This window comes from Notolabrus celidotus, chromosome 15, assembly GCF_009762535.1.
Source record: "Notolabrus celidotus isolate fNotCel1 chromosome 15, fNotCel1.pri, whole genome shotgun sequence".
NCBI lineage: Eukaryota > Metazoa > Chordata > Actinopteri > Labriformes > Labridae > Notolabrus > Notolabrus celidotus.
In genome coordinates, this window is record NC_048286.1 from 4,471,842 (window position 1) to 4,494,181 (window position 22,340).

The 22,340-nt window shown below is 40.9% G+C and overlaps 1 protein-coding gene across 1 annotated transcript in view; it reads right to left on the reverse strand.

Moving 5' to 3' along the window:
• LOC117826857 (contactin-associated protein-like 4) overlaps positions 1-22,340 on the reverse strand; it is a 176,865-nt gene that overhangs the window by 44,618 nt on the left and 109,907 nt on the right. Inside the window, exons 11-16 of the mRNA XM_034703237.1 lie at positions 18,746-18,852; positions 10,621-10,740; positions 9,883-10,083; positions 5,803-5,965; positions 3,165-3,292; positions 1,791-1,961 (exon numbers count right to left, since the gene is read on the reverse strand). Coding sequence (XP_034559128.1) covers positions 1,791-1,961; positions 3,165-3,292; positions 5,803-5,965; positions 9,883-10,083; positions 10,621-10,740; positions 18,746-18,852 — 890 coding nt within the window. The remainder of the gene's footprint in view (positions 1-1,790; positions 1,962-3,164; positions 3,293-5,802; positions 5,966-9,882; positions 10,084-10,620; positions 10,741-18,745; positions 18,853-22,340) is intronic.

Consider the following 22,340-nt stretch of genomic DNA (forward strand, 5'->3'; position numbering starts at 1 on the left):
AAACATTTGAACCCACACCACAAAACTTCCACTCAAACCTGAAGAAACGTATTCAAAGACAGATGTCCTCCACAAAATAATGAATTAGTCATTCATTAAATATCATATTTTACTATTTCATCACATTTGAATTCACTCAAAACATGTTTTGCCATGATTATTTTAACATTTTAAACTTAGCAAAGTCCCATCTGAGCCTCTGCATCTGGAGTCAGTACCACAGAAGTCTCCTGAGCTCTGTGGTGCTGCCTTTGTTTCAGCACCACGGACAGCTCCTCAGTGCTGAACGTCTATGTTTACTCCTCTCAGGGTGCCGCTCGCCTCCCTCTGTTCTCTCCACCAACAGCAAGAGATTTAAGAGAGTGCAGGCCAAGCAAACCATCACTCTTTGTGCTGTGCTGCTGGAGAGGGAGGATGTATTACTCCAGGAAAACAATGCAAGATGAAACAGTGCCCCAGCATCCTCTTGTAACTTCATTTATAAAATTGTTCTCAGTCGGAGCCGCAGTGTTACCAAGAGATCTGAGGGAACTGGCATCAGAGCAGCAGCATTCAGAGCTGGAACACCCACACTGGCAATGATTTCCCCAAGGAGAGGGGCAGTTTGTGCAGCAGCGTCCCTGAGTTAGAGTCTGTGTGTGTCTTTTTACATCTTATTCCTAGAGCAACCTCATCCAAAATGCAATATAACACAGAAAAAGCAGAAATACCCGAAAGAAACCAAAGAAGAAAGGTGGAGTGAGGTAAAGAGCTTCAAAAGGCAACACTGATAAAAGATTCAAGGCATCTACACAAGCTATTTCACACTACACACATCACTGCCACCCGTAAATGTGCACCTCGTTCCAGGCGCGATGCTGTCATAACCATACCGGCACAAGGACACCTTGCTGGATAATACAGCTATATTTTAAATGACACAATCTATGGGAGGCTATAAACATACATCTCACACCCGGCCACATTACCATGGCACCCATAAAAATAAATAACACTCTGTTAGTTATTACTGTCATAATCCAAATGACACCCTATAGCTGCCTAAATGTGTTCCTCACACAAAAGGCAGGAATTAATGGAGGGTCACGGCTCGAATGCCCCTGAGAGTTCATAAAAGCGCTAAATTAAAAATAAGGGTGCAAAAAAACACACACACACACTGCAGTGTTGATGACTCGCATTTTTATGGATCTCATCTCGACTACATTTTATTTGCTGTGTTGCGTCCCATGTGCCAGCACACAGGGAGATGTGTGACTGTGCAGAGTGTTCAGCTGCGGTCTGTGTGGGTAGAAAATTGATCGAGAAACAACAAGTAATGCGATCTGGAGCAGAACGCCATTAGGAAAAAAAACAACAGCAGCAGCAGTGAGAACGCACAATCCATACGAAGCTGCCTGAGGACACAAAAAAAACAGCACGTTTCCTTAACTCTGAATGGTAAAGGTGGATATATAAACTGGAAATGTAATCAGACCCTCATGTACAGCTTCCACACTCTTCAATCCATGCACTGGAAAGACATAAGTGAGGGATTTTTAAAAGGTGCAGCACAGTTCAACGGAAATAAAAAGTACTTCTCCAGAAATCCAATAAAACTGACAAACCCAAAGTTTCCTTCAGTTGCATCACTTTCTGACACTTAAATAGAAATAAGGAACAGTCGATTACTTTTGTAGCCAAACTATAAATAACTCACTCAAACGTCGTAAAGGGCTTAGAAGACACACAAATCCCCTTGAAGCTTGTTTGACACAGATTCAGTCTTCATCTTCGCAGCTCTTACTCACAGCTCAGTTCGATCCGGATGAAGTCTTTGATGCCCAGGTTTTCCAGGAACACTCCGGAGGCGGCCGTGGTTTTGAACAGGAAGGAGATATCTGCGCTCAGCTCTCCGTGGAAGGTGGGGAAGTGGAGGTACGACGTCTCTTTGTCGAAGAAGGCTGCGTTCCAGAAGTTCTCTGAGAGACACAATGAAACCGTACATTTGAAATTGGAATCAAATCAGGATTACAGATCAGACAGTAGGTTTATAGCTGTGATATTTAGGTCTGATTGATCCATCTTAAAGTCCTTTGAAGAGTTTTTATTATGAGTAATCATACTTTTGATGTACAGCTGAAAAAAGCTGGCTCAGGCTTGGAGCAGCTCTTACTTATGCTGCTATAGGCTTAGACTGCAAGGGGAACTGACACACTGGGATCCCCTCTCTCCCTTCTTTCTGCCTGACTCTTACTTTAACTCTCCCTGTGCCATTAGAGTCACTAATCATAGACCTTTCTGGAGTCCCTGAGCTCCCTTGTCTCATAGGTTCCTCTGGATCTCTGCCGTAGGCATGCCAGACTCCCTCTGCTACAACTTTCTTTCTCTCTCCATCTCCCTCTACCCCTTTCTCCAACACAGTCTCAGCAGATGTGTGTCTAACATGAGTCTGGTCCTGCTCGAGGTTTCTGCCTGTTAAAGAAAGCGTGTCCTTGTCCCTTAACTGCTGGATCAGGCTTTCACCAGCTCTTAGTTATGCTGCTATGGACTTAGACTGTCCCATTAAAGTCACTAACCATAGATCTTTCTGGACTCCCTAAGCTCCCTTGTCTCGTAGTTTCCTCTGGATCTCAGCTTTAGACATGACAGACTCCAGCTGCTACAACTGCTACACTCCGTCTCACTGCTATCATCTCTCTCTCTCTTCATCTCCCACTATCTCTCTCTCTCCAACTCAGTCTCAGCAGATGTGTGTCTAACATGAGTCTGGTCCTGCTGGAGGTTTCTGCCTGTTAAAGGAAGTTTGTCCTTGCCACTATAACTTGCTAAATGCTGCAAAGTGCTCTGTTCATGGTGGATTAAGATGAGATCAGACTGAGTCCTGTCTGTAAGATGGGACTGGATCTGATCCTGTCTTGATGTTGGGTCTTTGTTAATAATAGAACATAGAGTACGGTCTAGACCTGCTCTGTTTGGAAAGAGTCTTTAGATAACATTTGTTGGGACTTGGGGCTATTTAAATAAAGATTGATTGATTGAAGCTTCTTAACAAACAATCAAACTTCAAATTGGTTAGATATCATCAAACTAGAAGGTTCCTCAGTGATGAAACTCAGGAAGACTTGTGAAACTTCTCTTATTGACAAACTAAGCAGCAGTCACTTTCATGGAGATGAACTTACTGTCTCCATGGCACCGCAGGGGTCCCACCCTGTAGGCGGCCTCTGACCCCGACCTCTGGACGTCACCCAGCACCAGAGACTTGACAGGGAGGCTCTCCTTATGGGTGAGCAGGCCAGAGTCCTCAGCCCTGCAGGGGAAGAGAACAGCAAAGAAAAGAGAGGGAGGGAGAGAGAGAGAGACAGAGAGAGAGAGAGAGAGAGAGAGAGAGAGAGAGAAATCACAATTTGAAATCATGCTTCAGTTCAACAAAAAGGAACAGGAGGAAAGAAGGGAGTGGAGCCAAAACAGAAAACAACAACAACTCTGTTTTCTTGTGTAGATTTATGTTTGGTGTTTTTACTGTTACATCACTCCCCAGACAAGAGCACATGTTGTTACTAGCTGATGTAAACATTGCAGAGTGAAGGTGCAATCTCTCAGGGACAATTTATTCCAACTGAATTTGAACCATCCTGACAGTCTTCTTTTTTTTGTTGGGAGCGAAAACTCCCAAAACGAGACACCGCCTGTCCATTTACGCCCACATGCAGCTCGATGTAATGGAGATAATCCGCCCGTTAGCCCTGCCGCTTTAGGAAAGTTGTGCTCTAAAATACATCCAGGACTGAAAGGACTGGAAGCGAGGAGTGTTTACTGCACTTTGAGAGTCTGATGAAATATTGAAGAGAGGCGATGGCAGCATCAGTCTGTAAAAATAAAGCGCTGAACAAACAGCTTGAACCCAGAAATGATAGAAAGAAGGAGGTCGGGAAAGGCTTTCAGCTGGAGGAGAGGTTAAAACACTTCCTCCTCCACTTCATTCATTGATGATGGTTTCCTGTTTGCTAAACTGACAAAGTTAAACTGGGACAGTTTGCTGCTGTGCTGTCGGGCACATAGTCATAAATTATGCATCTGGGAAATGATTACAATTCTCTTTTCTGATGTTTGGTTTCGAAAGCATCTTCAGATCTGCAACACCACCAACAATGTGGAAGTCCATCATGAATATTTATACTCTGGGGGTTTATCTTATTCAGGTCTCAATGAGAAGTTCATTCAATAATGTCACTTTCCAAACTTTATCATCAAATGTCCTTAAAATCAAACAGTATAATTTAAATATAAACTCCTTCCTCATTTTGTCATCCTGTCTTTATGCAAAGAGAACACATAAGAGCTTAAACAGTGCCTTTGCTGCAGCCATCCCCCCGAGCTTTTATGCCATATTAGTTATTTAGACCCCAAAATATGAAAAAGTAGGCCTCAGGATGAAAAATTCAAACTCTCCTCAAAGGGGAGTCTGTTTTTTTTAAGCTGTTTTAGTCGAGCAAACAGACATTTATGAGATATTATTATTAATACTTCATTCTGTTTAGTCAAAACCCCATAACCATAATAATTAACTCTCAACAGCAAAAGTAAAGCCAGAGAGAACCTGATCACACACGTCAAATCAAGTCAATAAAGCAGTCTGTCACATTTAGACCGTAGGTTCCCCTAGCCTGTTGCTGTCGTGCCAGACTCCAGATGCTACAACTACTACTATCTCTCTCTCTTCATCTCCCTCTATCCCTCTCTCCAATTCAGTCTCAGCAAATGTCTGTCTAACATGAGTCTGGTCCTGCTGGAGGTTTCTGCCTGTTAAAGGAAGTTTGTCCTTGTCACTGTAACTTCCTAAATGCTGCAAAGTGCTCTGCTCATGGTGGATTAAGATGAGATCAGACTGAGTCCTGTCTGTAAGATGGGACTGGATCCGATCCTATCTTGATGTTGGGTCTTTGTTAATAATAGAACATAAGAGTACGGTCTAGACCTGCTCTGTTTGGAAAGATTCTTCAGATAACATTTGTTGTGATTTGGCACTAATACAAATAAAGATTGATTGATTGATTAATTGATTTCCCCTCTGCCTGTTAACACTGTGGCAAAAAATGTTGGTTTCTCTCTCAGGCTGGTCTATAATGACAGTATGTGAGCACTGAGGAGCTACTGGGCCCCATCCATCTTTAGCTTTGTTCTCACTTGCACAACTTCCTGCAAACTTCTCAAAATTACCCAGGTGAGCTCTATGAGTGAACGCAGAGTTTTTCAACCAGTTTCGGGCCGTAGCTCCTGATACTTCTTAGAAATATTCCAGAGTATATTTCTAAAAACAAACTCTTATAGGGAAAAGAGGAGAAAGATCCAGTCTTGTGATTCAGGCCACGGCAGAAGAGCTGGTGACCTCATCTCTAAGATGCTGATCTCTACAAAGTCGGCTACACAAATTAAAATCCCTCTAGGTTGGGACATGACCCCTCCACTTTATGTTCTGGTGCTGTTCAGCCTGTCGGGATTCAATTTTTTTTTTATCCCTTACTTCAGAGTAACATGTTCTACATAACTTTCTAACATTCAAAGGACTGATGCCACTAAAAAAAAAGATAGAAAACAGTATTTGTATAAAAATCACTGACTAATTTGCTGTCCTTGTTCAAAATGGTATTCACTTTTTTGACTTATGCACCTGTCAGTCTTGTGTTTTGAAAAAATGCAAGCTGGTAGTCGCCTAACTCTGATTTTGTAAATTTAAAGAAGCCAGATACTCAAAACAGGTTTCACCTTGTGAATCTAAATGATGAGAAAATAAAGAAGCATGTGTTTTAAGTTCAGTACCACTCAATGCGGTCTGCGTCACAGTTGCAGTAGTGTTGAGGGTCCACACAGTCGCCCTGCAAGCCGCAGGCACACTGCTGACTCCCGGGTTGAGCTCCACCCCAGTAAGTTCGAGGACTACCAGGACCAGGACCGCCGAACCACCAGCTGAAGGGTGAACCCTCTGAAAAACACAACAACAACACATTCATCGTCTTACATGAGAGAACATTTGGTTTACCTGAGCTATTAAATTAGAGGTCAGAAACTATGATGGATGTGGACGAAATACTGCAAAAAAACTCTGTTCTAAGTAACTTTAACACAAGAACAGTGGGATCAGGAAAGATCCGTCCATTGTGCAGAAAGAAGGACTCACACAGAGAGAACAAAACGTTTGCATTTTGTGTCTGTTAGGCTCCACTTTTTCAACCAAGACTCCCAAGACTTACCTTTTGTTCTCTTCCTTTTCTGCACATGTTGTTTGTTCCTGATCGCTGCACATGAGAGGAAGTTACATGTAGAACAGCTCAGTACCTGTGCACCTCTGAACTGAAAACAGAGAAGCCAGTGGTGTCCTCTGCATGACTTCTTCCTCATGTGTTTGAGTGTCACGTCTCTCCATAAATGTTGCCATCACAGCTCTGCTTCCAGCATGTTCTGCTCTTTCTTATGTTGTTGATGTAACTGCTGCGAGTATAAGCTTAATGCCCAGAAAATAAAACTCTCCCTCCATCCATCCACACATTTGTCCTGCTTCCTCCTCTTCCCCCTCTTTCTTCAATCCATCTTCTGTTTGCCCTGAACTGTGTCATGTTTCACTGCCAACCACACTGACGGACAAAGATTTGTTATGCATTGAATAAATGTTAATTTTATGTCTGTATAATTGCTAATCATAAATAGTTTGTCCTCCACTTTGCCATCGGCAGAGTTTAACACAAGTAAATGATGAGAGTCAACATTGTTCTCGGTTGTTTAACTGACTCTAACTCAAAGCTTTAATAATGATTTGTTAGCTTGTTGGTTAACTGTCAAAGTTAACGCCGATTTCAAACACGGGAGACGTGAACAAATAGCTTTAAATCCATCTGTCTGGCTCGCTTAAAAAAAGAGAACATCCCCAAAACCTGATTTAGTTCTCAAGCATGAGTCATTTGGTTTTATCAGAAAAGATGTGTAGAGCTGCAGGGAGTTAGATTCTCCAGAGCTTTGTTTTCATACAAAATGATGTGTCATATCTCATTCTGTTGAAGTTAAAGTCAAACACAGCACATTTAAAACAAATATGTTAGATTCAACAGTTACAACCAGAGTAAATTGAGCTCTTGGCAAAAATAAGAACACATTAACTGAATATTTTGTGCTTAAAATGATATTTTCTTGTCATCATTTAGTCTGAGTTAAGTTTTTAGAGACAGCCAGAGCAGATGACGTTTTGTTTTTTCTGGCTGGATTCCCTGTCAGAGAAAATCGGAGCCAGCGTGGTTAAACCGGCTGTGAGAGGATACACGGTCTGGCAGGCTGCCTAAACTGAACTGCCCTTTAGGATAAACAAAGTCTTCTGAATCTGAAAACATATGCTGTGTCCGGAAACATTTCTGATGCAAAGTTTCATCATAACTTTCAGTTGACCTAACAGGATTCAAAGACATGGAGTTGTGGCGCGCCTTAATCTTCGCTAACAGATACAGGATGCTCGCCATTCAGCCATGCCTCCAATTATGCAAAACTCTACACCTTAATATCTTCAAAACTAATAAGTTCTTAACCAATTCACCCCCTCACAGTCAACCCGAAAGATAAATTATCTATTCAGACCTTAATTGTTTTTTTGTACCAGGCTGTAAACCTGTTTATTTCTGCTGTAAAGATCGGCTCTTTTGAATGGGTGTGTATGTGGCTTCAGGAGCTTTTGGGGCCAGCCTCAAGTGGACACTCAAGGAGCTGCAGTTTTTAGTATTTCCACATTGGCTTCATATTTCATTTTGACGCTCAGACCATGATCACATTGTATGGAGGCACAAATAGATCATAAATTACAAATAACAAAAAATATATAATGATGGCACACGGCATGGATGAAGTACAACAGATCTAATTTAAACAATGGAAGGACAGTCTTCAAAAAATTCCCCTTATTTACAGATAACTTTTGGCTTATGTGGTGGAAAATTACTGAATAAACTGCTGTTCTCTGTGTTTCTCTGTGCTTGTGTAAGACTGATAGGAACTGTTGCAGGTGCAATTTCTCCAAAGATCGCAGATGGGAGGTTTGATGGAAACTTGTGCTGGTGCAGAGTTTCTCCAAGGCTGCAGATGGGAGGTTTCCTGTTCTCCCATCCTAGCTTTCTCACAATGCTTGCTTACGTATCCTGTTATGCTCTCTCATGTGTCCTGTTTTTTACTTAGCCAATGATCTCTGTTAGACTAGAAGATTTTACCTTTTTTGGAAGAGCTTCCTGTCATATGCCACACGTGTTTTCACTGGTTCTTATACTCTGTTTTTGTGCACTTTTGGGGAAGAAGACTGACTTCAACTGAGAGAAGTTCACTCGTTGTCACTGCTTTCTCCCTCTTTGCAAAGACTGCTGATAATAAAACTTGACAAAAGACAACCATTTGTTTCTCCATAAGTTAATTTTATCCATCAGGCTGACATCATAACCTGAACAAGAAATGGCCATTACACTTATCTGATTGCGACAATAGAATTAATTTAAAAGAGAGGGACATTTAAATAATACTTTGATATCAACATCTCTCTATAACTCAGAATGCTTGTGTTCTTGCATTCAAACAAAATATGGTAATCATCACCCACACATCATCATTACAGAGATTACAAATCCTTTGTTTTCTATCCAGGCCTTTATACCTTCCACTTACCTTAGGGATCCTGGTGTTATTCATCCTAAATTTACAGATAGCATGTCTATACTTCTGGTTTTCAAATAACAAATATCAAGACCGGAGGTTGCCGCCTGTGTCAGACCTCAATGCTGTTGCATACTTCAAACATAGCGCCAAAGGCCAGCCAAGAATCAATAAAAATAACAAGCTGAATTTCACAATAACTGTCATAATGAGCATATTTTCATAAAGAAAAATATGAAAACTAGATTTTTGATAAATAACTTAACGTTATTTTCGCACAACAATGCATTTGGTAATCTTTTACATATAGACTAACATTGGACTTCCACCAGATCCTTGTCGGATCGGTCTCCGATCCGCTACGGTCCGACTCCGTCCTCTCTCATCCGTGAATACCCACTGGTTTTGTTTCAGAATGCAGCACGGAGCAGGACCGCCGGACAGCTGGAGTCATGTGACCGAGGTTTTCCAGCGGTAAATATTGGATCAAGGATTCTCCTCCTCCTCTCCTCATCCATGTTGTCTTTCTGGTCCTCTGAAAACCTCTGACCTGTTGACTCCAGGCCTGGCTCCGCTCATCATGACGGTTTGTTGTTGTAGTTAAGTGAAATACGATCTGGTGATAACACAGTGTGTTTTATTCTGAAAATTAACCAGATTTTTCATTTTGTTTTGGTGCCTGACTTCCTGTCCCGCTCCATCTGCTCTGTTGAGATTGATGCGTTGTGCTCCGGCACATTGACTGGAATAGAAAACTATCAGATCCGGTGCCTTGACTGATCTGACGGATCTGCTGGAATCTGGCGGTAAGCTCATACCTGTGTGTCTCATACATCATCATTATCATCAGGAAAAAAAAAACCAATACTCTGTCAAGATTACCTCACTCTTTATAAAACAGATTTGAAATTAGTATGAAAATGCCACCAAACTTAAAATTTTCTGTGTTTCATTGATCAATCATTGAGGATTCAAATCATTCTAATCTAAAGTACAAAAAGACGTGACACTGGTTAGTCTTTACTCAACTGTCCATCCCTTTCCTTTACACATGCATTGCACTGAAGTATATGCCAAACACTAACTTTTCACAATGCATTGTGGGAAACAGTGAGTGGTGAGTCCACTGTATGGGGGTTCATGATTCTCACTCCAGCACTACAGATGGTGAATTCTCATAGATCAGTGAGCAGTGGTTGGTGTCAGTTTCAGCCAAAGACTCACCTGGAGTGTTGAGGAGGCGGGACTTCCTGCAGTGGTAGGACAGTTTCTGTTCGCAGTGCTCTGATTGGCTGATGGCAACCAATAGCTGCTGCTCTTTAGTGGAGTAGTCAAAGTGGAATGAATGCTGGTTCACGCCTGGAGATGGTCGGACTCTGGTGAGCTCTGAGTTGTTGTGCTGGATTACCATCCACGTGTTGTCCTCTGCAGATGGACACACAGACACAAGAGTTGGATTGCAGGACTTATTCTAATGTAGAGCCTTCTCAGTGGAATGAAGTGTTTTATCAGCAGTGAGTGAAACTTCAGGTGTCTGCATACATGTTTCCAGTAAATGTGCGTAATTTACAAAGACATACTAAGAGAAAAAAGGAGAAGCTAAGAAAGGGAAAACGTTCAAAGACTCACATTTCATTCATCAACTGTAAGCATTCAAATGTTTCCAGTTATGTAAATCACGTAGAACACAGAAACAGATGGCGAGGGGGATGTACATTAAGAAGAGAAAGAGAAATGTAATCAAGATGATAAAAAATGATGTGAAGCACAGAGACATGAACGGACTGAGAGATGAATGAGGGAGAGAGAGGTTGAAGTTAAAAGAGAGAGAGAAAGAGATGATAAGAAAGAGGGTGGAAAATAAATGACAACAGAAGCATCATCATTTACAATTATGTTGTTTATCATAAACGTTGAGTGATTATGAGAGTGTGTGTGTGTGTGTGTGTGTGTGTGTGTTACCCGTCATGTTGCAGTACACCAGCTGTGGTTTGATTGGTCCACTGCCGTCCACGTCGATGTAGAAATGTCCCGACGTGTTGCCGTTGTGTTTGTACGCCTCGCAGGACTGCTCGTACACAGCTGGGAGGAAAATAATGAGATCAGCTGCAATATGAATCAACATCAACATCAACACATCAGCTGTGAGGGGACGAGGATCACACAGGGCCTGATCTACTAAGATCCCAAATAGCGAGCGCTAATTTGCGTGTGCAAATAATAATTTTGCACATGTTATTTCTGGGCGTGTTGCGAGTGATCTACTATGACTGCGTGCGGACCGCCCTATTTTAATGAGGATTCTGCGTGTGCTATCGGCTGTCACCATGTAGAGTTTGAGAGAACAGAGTGGTCTTAAGCGATAAATGAAGTTTGAAGCCATGGAGTTGGAGGTCTTTGTGGAAGAGGGAAACAAACACATCGGTGAACTCCAGCAGAGACATCTCAGCGTTAGAAACACGATTTGGGAGGCCATCTGTGAAAAGGTGAATGATGTGAGAAAAAACAGAAGATCTGCCAATGAAATAAACACATCTACTCTACTCCAAAACACAATCAGTGTTTTGATGGAGTTTAGAGAGCGATTTGATGAGGCCTAGTCTGCCACTCTTGCTCTAGAAAAGTTAGGCTTCACTTGGATGAAGACAGTTGCCTCACTGTCCCAGGGAGCAACTTTCGGGTGAACGTTTTCAATGCCTGATATCATCATCCAGCAACTGTCCCAAAGATTCACCAGCTTAAATGGAACTGGGAACATGTTTGAGTCAATTCGCCCCAACACACTGCTGAAAGCTCGAGATGAGGAGTTACGCAGAGCTGCCTGGCGCAGCTCAGTGAGCGCTCATTCTCCAAGTTAAAACTAACTAAAAACCCCTTGATGAGCACGATGGGACAGAATAGACTGAGTGGACATGTCATGTTATTTATTGAGAATGACAGATCAAAGAAAATGGACATACAGTGCATCGTGGACAAGTCCGCGGAGCTTAAGGCTCGTCCAAACAGTGGTGAGTAGGCCGAGTACTTCATATTGATTTTTTGTTTGTATGTGAACATGTGGGCCGCTGTGCCAATTTGACTAAACTTTATATCTGTTGATACAGTGACCTACTGTGCTCTCATTATATGAAAAAGTTAAAGACGGTGTCGGAATGATGCGGTCGCTATCCGTGGTGCTGAACTGCTTTGAATTTGTGTTGTTTTATTATAATTATTTTGTTCTCTTGGTTTGATTGACTAAAAACTGTAGTAATGCTTGTAAGCCCAGCTTTTGCGGGCATGTTGTAAAGTGATGTTATGATGAGCTTTACAGTGACCGCAGCCAAGTGTGCGTAACGCTGTGCCAGTTTGCACCTGCCTTTCAAACATGCTAAATATAGACGCAAATACAGCGCGCGCTATCTGCTTCAGGTTTGATAAATCACATTGCGTGTGCTAAATGATTACATTTGCATCTCCTCCTCCCAGTATTTTGCGCGTTCTGATGATCTGCATGTATTCTGCATATTCATGAAGGCAAACACGCTAAATGATTTGCGAGTGCTATTTTGCTCATTTGACAGACGCAATCCTCGGTGCTCCCGGTTAGTACGTCAGCTTTGCGCGCGCTATCAAGTTTGCACGTGTTTTTATACACGCAAACCTTTAGTAGATCTGGCCCACAGTGTGCAGGACTACAGGAGCCTAATCACTCATATTCAGCTACTGAGGGAGTCACCGAGAGTCATTCCTGCAACATGAGTAAAGCAAACCCAGGTGGAGAGAACAGAAGTGACTGATGGGAGCGTATAGAGTGAGAACACAACTTCCCACCTAATCAGCCTCGCATCTTCCTCTCTGTCTCTAAAAGTCTCCAATTACACAAACACACAGACTGCATCTAAAGGTTCCCACACTCTGCTCTGAGTCTTTCATTCATTACATCCCTCAGTGAGAGAAGATCTCCACAGAACAATCAGCATTCAAATAAAACCAGAGTTGAACCGTGACGGGAAACTGCTCTTCTGTATTCGAGGATGCTGCAGCTTGAGTACTGACTAGAACTAGGAAGGGAGAGCACATCTCTCCAGTGTTAGCCTCTCTATACTGGCTTCCCATTCAATCTAGACTAGAATTTAAAGAGCTCATAGTGCCCTATTACCCCTCTAGAACACTACGCTCCCAACATGCAGGCCTGTTCATTGTACCTAAAGTATCTAAAAGTAGTATGGGAGGTCGAGCCTTCAGTTATCAGGCCCCTCTTCTTTGGAATCATCTACCAGTCAGGGTCTGGGAGGCAGACACCCTCTCTACTTTTAAGAGTAGGCTTCAAACTTTCCTTTTTGATAAAGCTTATAGTTAGAGCTGGATCAGGCTTGGACCAGCTCTTAGTTATGCTGGTATAGGCTTAGACCGCCAGGGGAACTGACACACTGGAATCCCCTCCCTCTTCTCTGTCTGCCTGTCACTTCCTTTAACTCTCCCTGTCCTATTAAAGTTACTAACAATAGACTCTTCTGGTGTCCCTGAGCTCCCTTGTCTCATAGGTTCCTCTGGATCTCTGCCGTAGACGTGTCAGACTCCAACTGCTACAACTACCTCTCTCTCTTCATCTCCCTCTATCCCTCTCTCCAATTCAGTCTCAGTAGATGTGTGTCTAACATGAGTCTGGTCCTGCTGGAGGTTTCTGCCTGTTTAAGGAAGTTTGTCCTTGCTACTGTAACTTGCTAAATGCTGCAAAGTGCTCTGCTCATGGTGGATTAAGATGAGATCAGACTGAGTCCTGTCTGTAAGATGGGACTGGATCTTATCCTGTCTTGATGTTGGGTCTTTGTTAATAATAGAACATAGAGTACGGTCTAGACCTGCTCTGTTTGGAAAGAGTCTGCAGATTACAATTTTTGTTGATATTTGGCGCTTTATAAATAAAGAGCTAACCTCCCTGCTTCTGTTTCAATTCAGTATTTGGCACCCACAGCATCATTAACCTCCATCATATCACTCACCGACATACGGATTACATAAATATTCAACGTGGAAGGTATGAAGGCGTTTCAATAAAGCTTCCTGGGCTGCAGCCACAAAAACAACCTTTTATTTGTTCTGTCATGATCTTGGATCAGCCGCAATAAAAGGCTGAACAAGTCTGTGATTACTGAACAAAATGGCCTCTAAGTGTGCCTGTGATTGACGACCTCAGAATAACTAAAGATTTCTTGTGTATTATTGTGAACTGTAAAAAAGCCTCTTTGCCATTAAGTGCTGCCAACTTGAAAAGTCTCGTATGTACCTTTGATATGAGTGATGGAGGAGCTGACACGTGCATAAAAGCAGAAAAACAGAACACTACAGGTTTGTTGGTGAGTTCTCTTCAATTTGCCCGTTTCGCGGAAAGTGTGTGTAAAAGGAAATTCATCACCTGCTGCTCTGTCTATGATTCATTCACTTTTTGCACATATGGTTCTAATCACTATTTATCTTTCCGAGCTCTCTAAATCTTTCAAGAAATTCCTTTTACATATGTAGAGAGTTGAAATCAGTCGTCTCTCGTCTGTAGATTAAAACAGAGACCCCTATAATTTATTTATATTTATTTATGTTTATTTTCCATAGTTTCAATTCTATGGTTTCTCAGCAGTTTCCGTTTCTATGTAGCTAGTCCACATCCATACACTAGGGGGCGCAGTGGCGCTGGTGGCATAGAGTAGCGTTGGAGCACAGAGGAAGAATAAACTTCCTTCTGAGATGATAACAGCAGCTCAACGTGTGTCTCTCCTATTCTTGCCACAGGTTAGTAAAATGCACTCAAAAAGTCATAAATAGCAGACTTCAACAGTTTTAAAACATTAGTACTGAGCACCTTATGTTCGCACGAGTGGGTGAATAAGATCGTTTTTAGGCAGAAGTGTGTAAACATGAGTTTAAGTCCGAATGCTAACCATGCTAATGCTAGCGGTTTTGGCACGTGGAGTAGTGAGAGAGAGTATAAAGAACTAATCCTTAGAAACGGAGAAACTACTGAACTGTCTGTTGAACTTAATTCACTTAAACTATGAGAAGATTTTCTCATGCATGTTTATTTTCTGGTCAGTGTTGTAGCACATACAAGTTAAAGGTTTAATGCCATGACTAGTAATATTTTCATGTAGTTATTTTGTGAATAAAGCCATGGCGCTTTTGTAGAAAGTCTGAGTGAGTGAAAGCGTCGTTAAAGGAGTATTATACCCTTTTTTTTGTGTGAGACTTGTGGGGGAAACGGTACTGATAAAGTGTATTTCTTTAATAAATAATACAATTATTTTGTACAAATGATAAAACAACAGGTTGAAAAACCATAATACAGTTTATATTAAAAATTACATTTCATGTGGTTTAAAACAGAGGGATTAAAAATGTAATTCATTCGTTGTGTTTCTCAGACTTAAAATTTTGAATGTTTGTTTGAGACTGGATGTTAAATGAAAATAGTTTATAAAGCAACCTTACAGAGAGGTTTTGATTGTTGAATTTAATGTTTGACTTACTGTAGTTTTATAACTTAGGTTATGGCCATGTTTTTGAAAACAAGACTGAAACTGAATACCTTTTGATTGCTATTCTGTTATTGATACCTGAAGTATGTCTTGGTCTTTAGGAGAATAAACTTCCTTCTGAGATGATAACAGCAGCTCAACATGTGTCTCTCCTATTCTTGCCACAGCATTTCACCACACGTTGAGACAACAGGAAATATCCAGTTGCCCCTCTAGCTACAGAGGCAGACCGGGCAACACATACAATCAATTTGCATGTTGGAGGAAACCAATGCTGCATGGTTAATATTTCATTTCTACACCAGGAAGCATTCTTGCAAAACATTGCCTCTAATTTTTGCACACTTGCATTACAGAACGTACTTACAGGCACTAAAGTACGATGAAAGTTTTTTTTATTATGACTCATATCAAGACCTGGTCAAGGTTAGAGGATAAACACGTTCTTAGAAGTAGAATATTGAAAATGTTTTTGTAGCAGAAAACATGTTTAACCTTGTTACTACTTAACAAGGACCTTAAACTCTCAAAAAGGCCTCTGGGAGGAGATCTCAGCTTGTTTTTGAACAGATTAAAATTCATACTAAGGCCTCTTTATGACCTACAAAAGCAAAAAAAAAGAGCATCAGAAACAAGACTGACGACCTCTGTGTTGTAAGTTTTAATGCCTGTAACCGCCTATGAGGGGGTAGATGGAAGGCTGGATGATTCACAACACCACATTTGACTGCTAAATTCAACCCCAGCTCTGTTGTTTGCTAAATCCAACCAAACCCAATTTATATGGTCATTAGCTATCCTGTTTGGAGTTGCAAGAGCTGTAGCTGATTCTGGATGACATTTGGAGGGTGTTGTGTTACTCCCTGAAAAGGTTGCCAGTCGATCTCAAGCCAAATGTATGCACACGATCACACCTACGGCTAATTCTGAGCCAATTACCAGGAAAGCATGTCTTTGGACTCTGAGGCAACCCATGTCTCAACGAGGAGAACAAGCATACTCCACACAGAGCAGACCCCTTGGGATTTAAACAAGGAACCTACTGGCTGTGAGGGAGATGACAGTGGAAATCAGTGCTAAGTACCTGTAATCTGTACGCTCTATAAATCCACGTCGACCTCCTCACTAAGACTTGCCTACAGTGTAAAAACTTTACTATAAAAATACTTTATTACCCCACTCTCTTACTGATCTTCCGGCTGTGTGAGATGCTTGATTCTGATTGGTCAAAACCCATTGACAACGGTTATTAACTTTAACTGACATGAGCAACACCAGAGGCAAACTGTTCACACGTCATGTCAAACCAATCTGCGGAAAAGAGTTCCAACATATTTAGCTTCTGATTGTTTACACCATAGACCATAAGGTGAGGTAAAACCATTAGCTTCTGTTAGCATCAAAACAATGTGGCCAAAATGCTAGTTTTTGGTTAGCATACTAAATTGGCAGGCTACGGACATTTTCCAATTTGGATCCTTTCCAGAAATTATCAAAGAGCGGAGCAGGTGAGAGAAACTTTAGGTGATCGATCTCTACAAAGAAACTTAAACCATGAGCGGTGGTGATGATAGCAGCAGAGTTCAAAGTTGTGACATTAGTTTCTTTTTAAAGGTGTGTGAACTGCAGAGCTCAGAGAAGAAAGAGAGCTGAATGAGGACAGTTTCATGTTCAATCCACGGCAACAGGTGGAATCCATCACCATGGAACGCTTGTCCTCATCCTGTCCGGATTCTATTTCCCATAATTTGCTGATTAATTACTTACTAACCAAACATTAGCTCAGTCCATAAGGCCATGGCTTGGGAATCGGAAAGGGCCGCAGGTTTAAGTCCCAGAGTGGACAAAGTTTGGCAAGTGATCTGGTGGCTGGAAAGGTGCTGGTACATCAAACTGGTCCCCTTGAGCAAGGCACTGAACGCCCAACTGCTCGGGTGGCAGCCTCCATGTTTGTGCATGATTGCATGTATATCAAACTACATGTAGCATGATCAAAAAAGAACATGAGTGAAAAACTGAATTTCCCCCTGGGAATTAATAAAGTATGTTTACCGTTTACCTTTAATTCAGAAGTAACATAGCATGCGTCGCATGTACAGAGGCTACTGTCCTTGTTGCACCAGCTGTAGGGGATATTCCCAGTCTCATATTTGGTGCACATCATCCCTCACTCTCTCCCTACAGCCCTACAGGCTGTAAAAAGTAGTAAAAGTTGTAGTCCTTAGATATAAATTAAAATAGGATCACTGCTTGGGCCAAATTACCAATTTTATGCAAATGTTCTTTTTACATATATATCAATATATATTGTTTTTGCACAATTATGTACCAAGCAACATTTTTGTTTTAATGCCATAGATAAAACGTATTAAATGTACAACTTTGCAATATGAAGAACCATGTGAGCTCTATTAAGAACACATTACAGATCTTTGTTACTCGTATTCCCTCACCAAGGGCCCGCTCAAGGAGGTATTACATAACATAATCCATCCACTTACAAGGCTTGAAAGTGGATGGTGTCATCCTCAGCCGTTTCATTTGCTGTCTCTGTATCTAAAGGCCATGACTGTTTCTAGACATGAGCAGACTACACAGGAAAAGTTACAGGTGATGCTGCTGTGACACTTTGCCAGGCTTTTGAGTTTGTGGTGATTTTTACAAAGAGAAAACTCTTTTTTATCTGTGTTACAATGTTACAATGTTACAATGTCATTTAGCAGACGCTTTTATCCAAAGCGATGTACATACGAGAACAAGAACAACACAAGCAAAGATCTAGACAAGAGGAAACAAGATCAGTAAGAGTAACAAAGTGCTTCAAGTCAATTTGGGTGAAGGTACTGTCAAGCAGTGTAAAGGCAATGCACAAAAATAAATAAGGATTTTCTTTTTTTTTTTAAATTAAAATAAGGAACATCTACAATGAAGCAACCAAACCATTTAAGACCTTCCATTATCATCATCAACAATTAACATCACCACAATAATGACCAAAGTACCAAGTGCTGGGTCACTCCAGACCTGAACACAGATTCCCAGAATAGAGCAGGACAGTGTGAGTCAATCGTAGCTGGAAGACATGATCTGCCACTGGGGACAACAGTGGAGAACAGTCTAGCTAAGTGCATAGTGCTTCCTAAAGAGCTGGGTCTTTAGCTGTCTTTTGGAAGTAGAGAGGGACTCTGCAGATCGAATGGAGTTGGCCAATTCATTCCACCATTTAGTGGATTGTGATTGGGAGCCATGCTAACAAGGGATTCCAGTTGTTTCAGTATCTCTAATTTCAGGTGATATTAATCCATCTTGGTTCTTATTTCTACAGAAACCTGAGGGTCAAGATTAAACGTCAGCAGAGTAATACTTCTTGATTTTTGGGGGCTTTGTGCAAAATCTAACAGGGCAGCTGTGTCATATGATTAAAGCTCTGGACCTGATGGGTGCTTAAGGCTACAGAATACAAACACAATGAAAGTGAGAGGTTCTAGTAGGCTATCAAGGGCTCTATAGCTCAGTCTGCACCCGCCGTCTACTCGCAATAACATGTGTTGACACTAGATTGACAGGTGACTTACAGCTGTGGCAGATGGCTCCGCTGTATCCGCTGTCAGAGCAGTTACAGTGAAACACGGTCCAGGACTGACTGCAGAGACCGCCATGCTCGCAGCGGCTGGGAGAACACCTGAGAGAAACACACAGAGACAAAAATCAGCAAAGTTTATCGCTAAGTTCTCCCCTCGCTGATACCCGCAGAGTTATGCATGTGGGAGGACGTTGATTTATTTCTTCTGTCAGGATCCGTGTGAAAAAAAGAGAGAAAATGTATTGTTATATATTCTTTTATACAATCTAAGACAGCAAGGTTGAAAAATCCATTTGCTTGTTTTGGCAGCTTGAACATTTGGAAACAATTCTTCAGGTTTTACAGCAGACAAACATTTCAAGGAGGACAAAAGAAGTCAATGCCAATAAAAACCTCCCATCCCTTACTTTCAAGAGAAGTAAACTTTTTATCGTCGGTTCGTCTGAGAAGACACAGAAGTGTGTTTTATGATTTATCTGCTTCATCTATCTTAAAATGGCCACACTAATCGATACGTGTGTGGACACTTTGATATGAAAACTGTCTCTGAGGGTACGACCTTTGACCTTTTGGGATCACTTTTGAGGTGAAAGGAGGAAGTATCGATGAGCTAGAAGTGATTTCAGGATCTGACTTTACTTACAAAAACAAAACAACAAAAAGAGACAAAATTAGCATATTGTAAAGCCTTTTTATTCTATAAAAAGACAGCATTTCAAATGTTCCTCTTATGCATTCTATCTGTTTCATTGTCAAATATGAGAGGAAGGATTGGTAATAATGCAGCGGATGTAAACAGTATCTGGAGGAATGTATGTTTTCTATTTCGGCAACAAATCAAGAAAAAATATTTTTGAAGCATTTTATTTCCAACTTTGACAGAACAGACACTTCAATTGAACCACTGCTCACAAATCTTCAGGGGGATAAGAAATCACTTTACTTTCTCACAGATCTGTTTCATTTTATGGATGAGAGGGACATTTTCCTTTTGACGGAAAATATTAAGAAGGATACCTTATCGAGCCCTAATCCCTAAACCTGGTTAGTGGGTTGTATTCATTGTTATTTCAGGTCAGTCTTAACTTCTTATCTCACAGTAACTCTAAATGTACTTATGCACAAGTACACTCTTCTAATGCAAATCAGTCTGACTGAAACAGGTGGCTAAATCGATATGCGCCCATGCAGGCCACAGGCATTCCCACTCTATTATAAGAAACTATTGAAGCATATTACATTCACTGAAGAGAGAAAAAAATCTCTTTTTATGAATGAAATAGATGTATATCTCAGAATTACAAGAAATGTTTTTTTATGAAAAAAAAACAACAGGTTTTCTGAATTATCAAGATACACAAAATCTCAATGTAGCTGTCAATCAGACCACTCAAAGAAGCAAACATAGTCTGACTGCTCAGTTTAATCCAGTGTTGTTTTGGCTTGAGTTTTAGGCACAGGGGGATACTCTTGTCTTTAAGAAACATGGTATTGTTCATGTTTACATGGTAATAGTTAGTTGATGTGGTACTGGCGCAGTAATATAATATACTTGCAAATGAAAATAAAATCATTACAATAAAATCAATAAAATACAATCAGATAAATAACAAAAAATTGAAATAAAATAAAAATAAAACAAGACACAATACAATAAAAACAATACTAAAAAAAGATACAATACATACAAAATAAAATAAAACATAAGATACAACAATATGAAATAAAATAAAATAAAATAAGGTTTTAGAAAATAAAAACAAAATGATGCTAAAACAATGGTAATAATGGTAATAATGCAGTCCAGCACCAAAAATAAATCACTCCAAGTTAAAAGCCAGATTAAAAGGTAAGTCTTGAGTATCCTTTTATAAAGATTATTCTGATCTGCAGGATGTTGCAGTGTTTCGCCAGGGTCAATTGAGCTGATAAAGCTTGCTTCATGGATATAAGATGATGCATCTGAAAGGCATTCAGGTTGGCTACAATAACACACCTCAATATAAAACCTGCATTTTCTATTGGTTTATTAGTCACATCAGTGTAAATGACTCAATTCACTTTTGATATGACAAAAAAAGGTATTAACAGTTTAGGTAGTAAATGTTTGTGTGTTCAAGAGAATGAATGTGTTTTAACCCCAATAATTCTGGATGACTGTAGCTTCTCCTTAATGAAGACAGGAGCCCTGACTGAGCGGCTTGGAAGAACAGAGAGATTTTCTTTCCATTTATCTCTATACACTTTGATCTAAGATGAGCTAGTTAGTTTCACAGACTGTATAAAACTTGTGCATAGTCTCAGTGACATCACCCACTGGTTTCTGAAGAGGCATTGTAAGGCTGACTAACTCACTTTCAGTCAACCCCACCACAGGGAAACAGCAGGGCTTAAGTCTCCTCCAAACAGCTTCAAAGTGCCCAACTTTACTTAAAAGATACACAAAAGAGTAGATATATAAGCCATCTACTGCTCTTCTAACTGCACACACATGGAGCACAGACAGTCATCATGCATCGTGCATCATGAAACAGTTCCTCCCTCAGAGACAAACATTGCAGTGTCACAGATGGAGAACCAGTTGAGTCGGACTGCACACAGTCTCGTCTAAAGCACACATCCATTGAAATGTCATTCACAGAAGCAGCATCATATTCAGCCCTGAGGCGTCCACAGACCACCAATTTAAACAGCCTGTGTCCCGCAGCACCCTGTGAGCCATGTGGCCACTTTAACCCGACCACACTAGAAATATAACACTTAAACTTCTGTCACATGAAGCACACTCATCTCATTACTGGAGGGAACCCCAGAGTCTTGGTCCTGCTGAGTGATCCATGCTTCTGTCAATAAACGCCCAGGGGGAGAAGAAGCATCATTCAGCACAATTCAGTTTAAAAAAGAGTAAGGGCCTGATTTCAGACTGCTCAAAAACATGTTCATAAACATAATGTTCGAAACAACAAAAACTGAGATTTACTTTGAAACAAACGTCCGACGAAAACTGCAAAGAGTCAGGAATCACAGGGAAGAAGATGTACGAAGAACACAGGAAATAAGACACAGGTGTGAAACAAGACACAACAAAAACTGAGATTTACTTTGAAACAAACGTCCGACGAAAACTGCAGAAAGGCCGGAATCACAGGGGAGAAGATGTACGAAGAACACAGGAAATAAGACACAGGTGTGACACAAGACCCAGGTGAAACTAATGAGGGTAATCAAACAGGAGGAAAACACACAAGAGCAGGAAGTAGAACTCAACCAGACACACAGGGAGCAGGAACTTCAAAATAAAACAGGACACACTTGGAGCATGTAACACCAAGACTAACTGTGTTTGTTATATTCTCACACTTTAAAAACCTGGTGCACACACTGAGACGTGTTTCTCCCACAGCTTCAGATCAATCACATTACAGCCTCTAAGTCTCTTTCACTATCTCTTACTGCTTCTCTTCTCTTTATTGTATTTCTGTGTCTTTTATTTTGTTTTATAACTCTGTAAATCTCGTTGCCTCAGTGGATAAAATGTGCTGTACGGGAAAAGAAGCTGCCTCGCCTCGTCGGGGAAACCAAGAGAG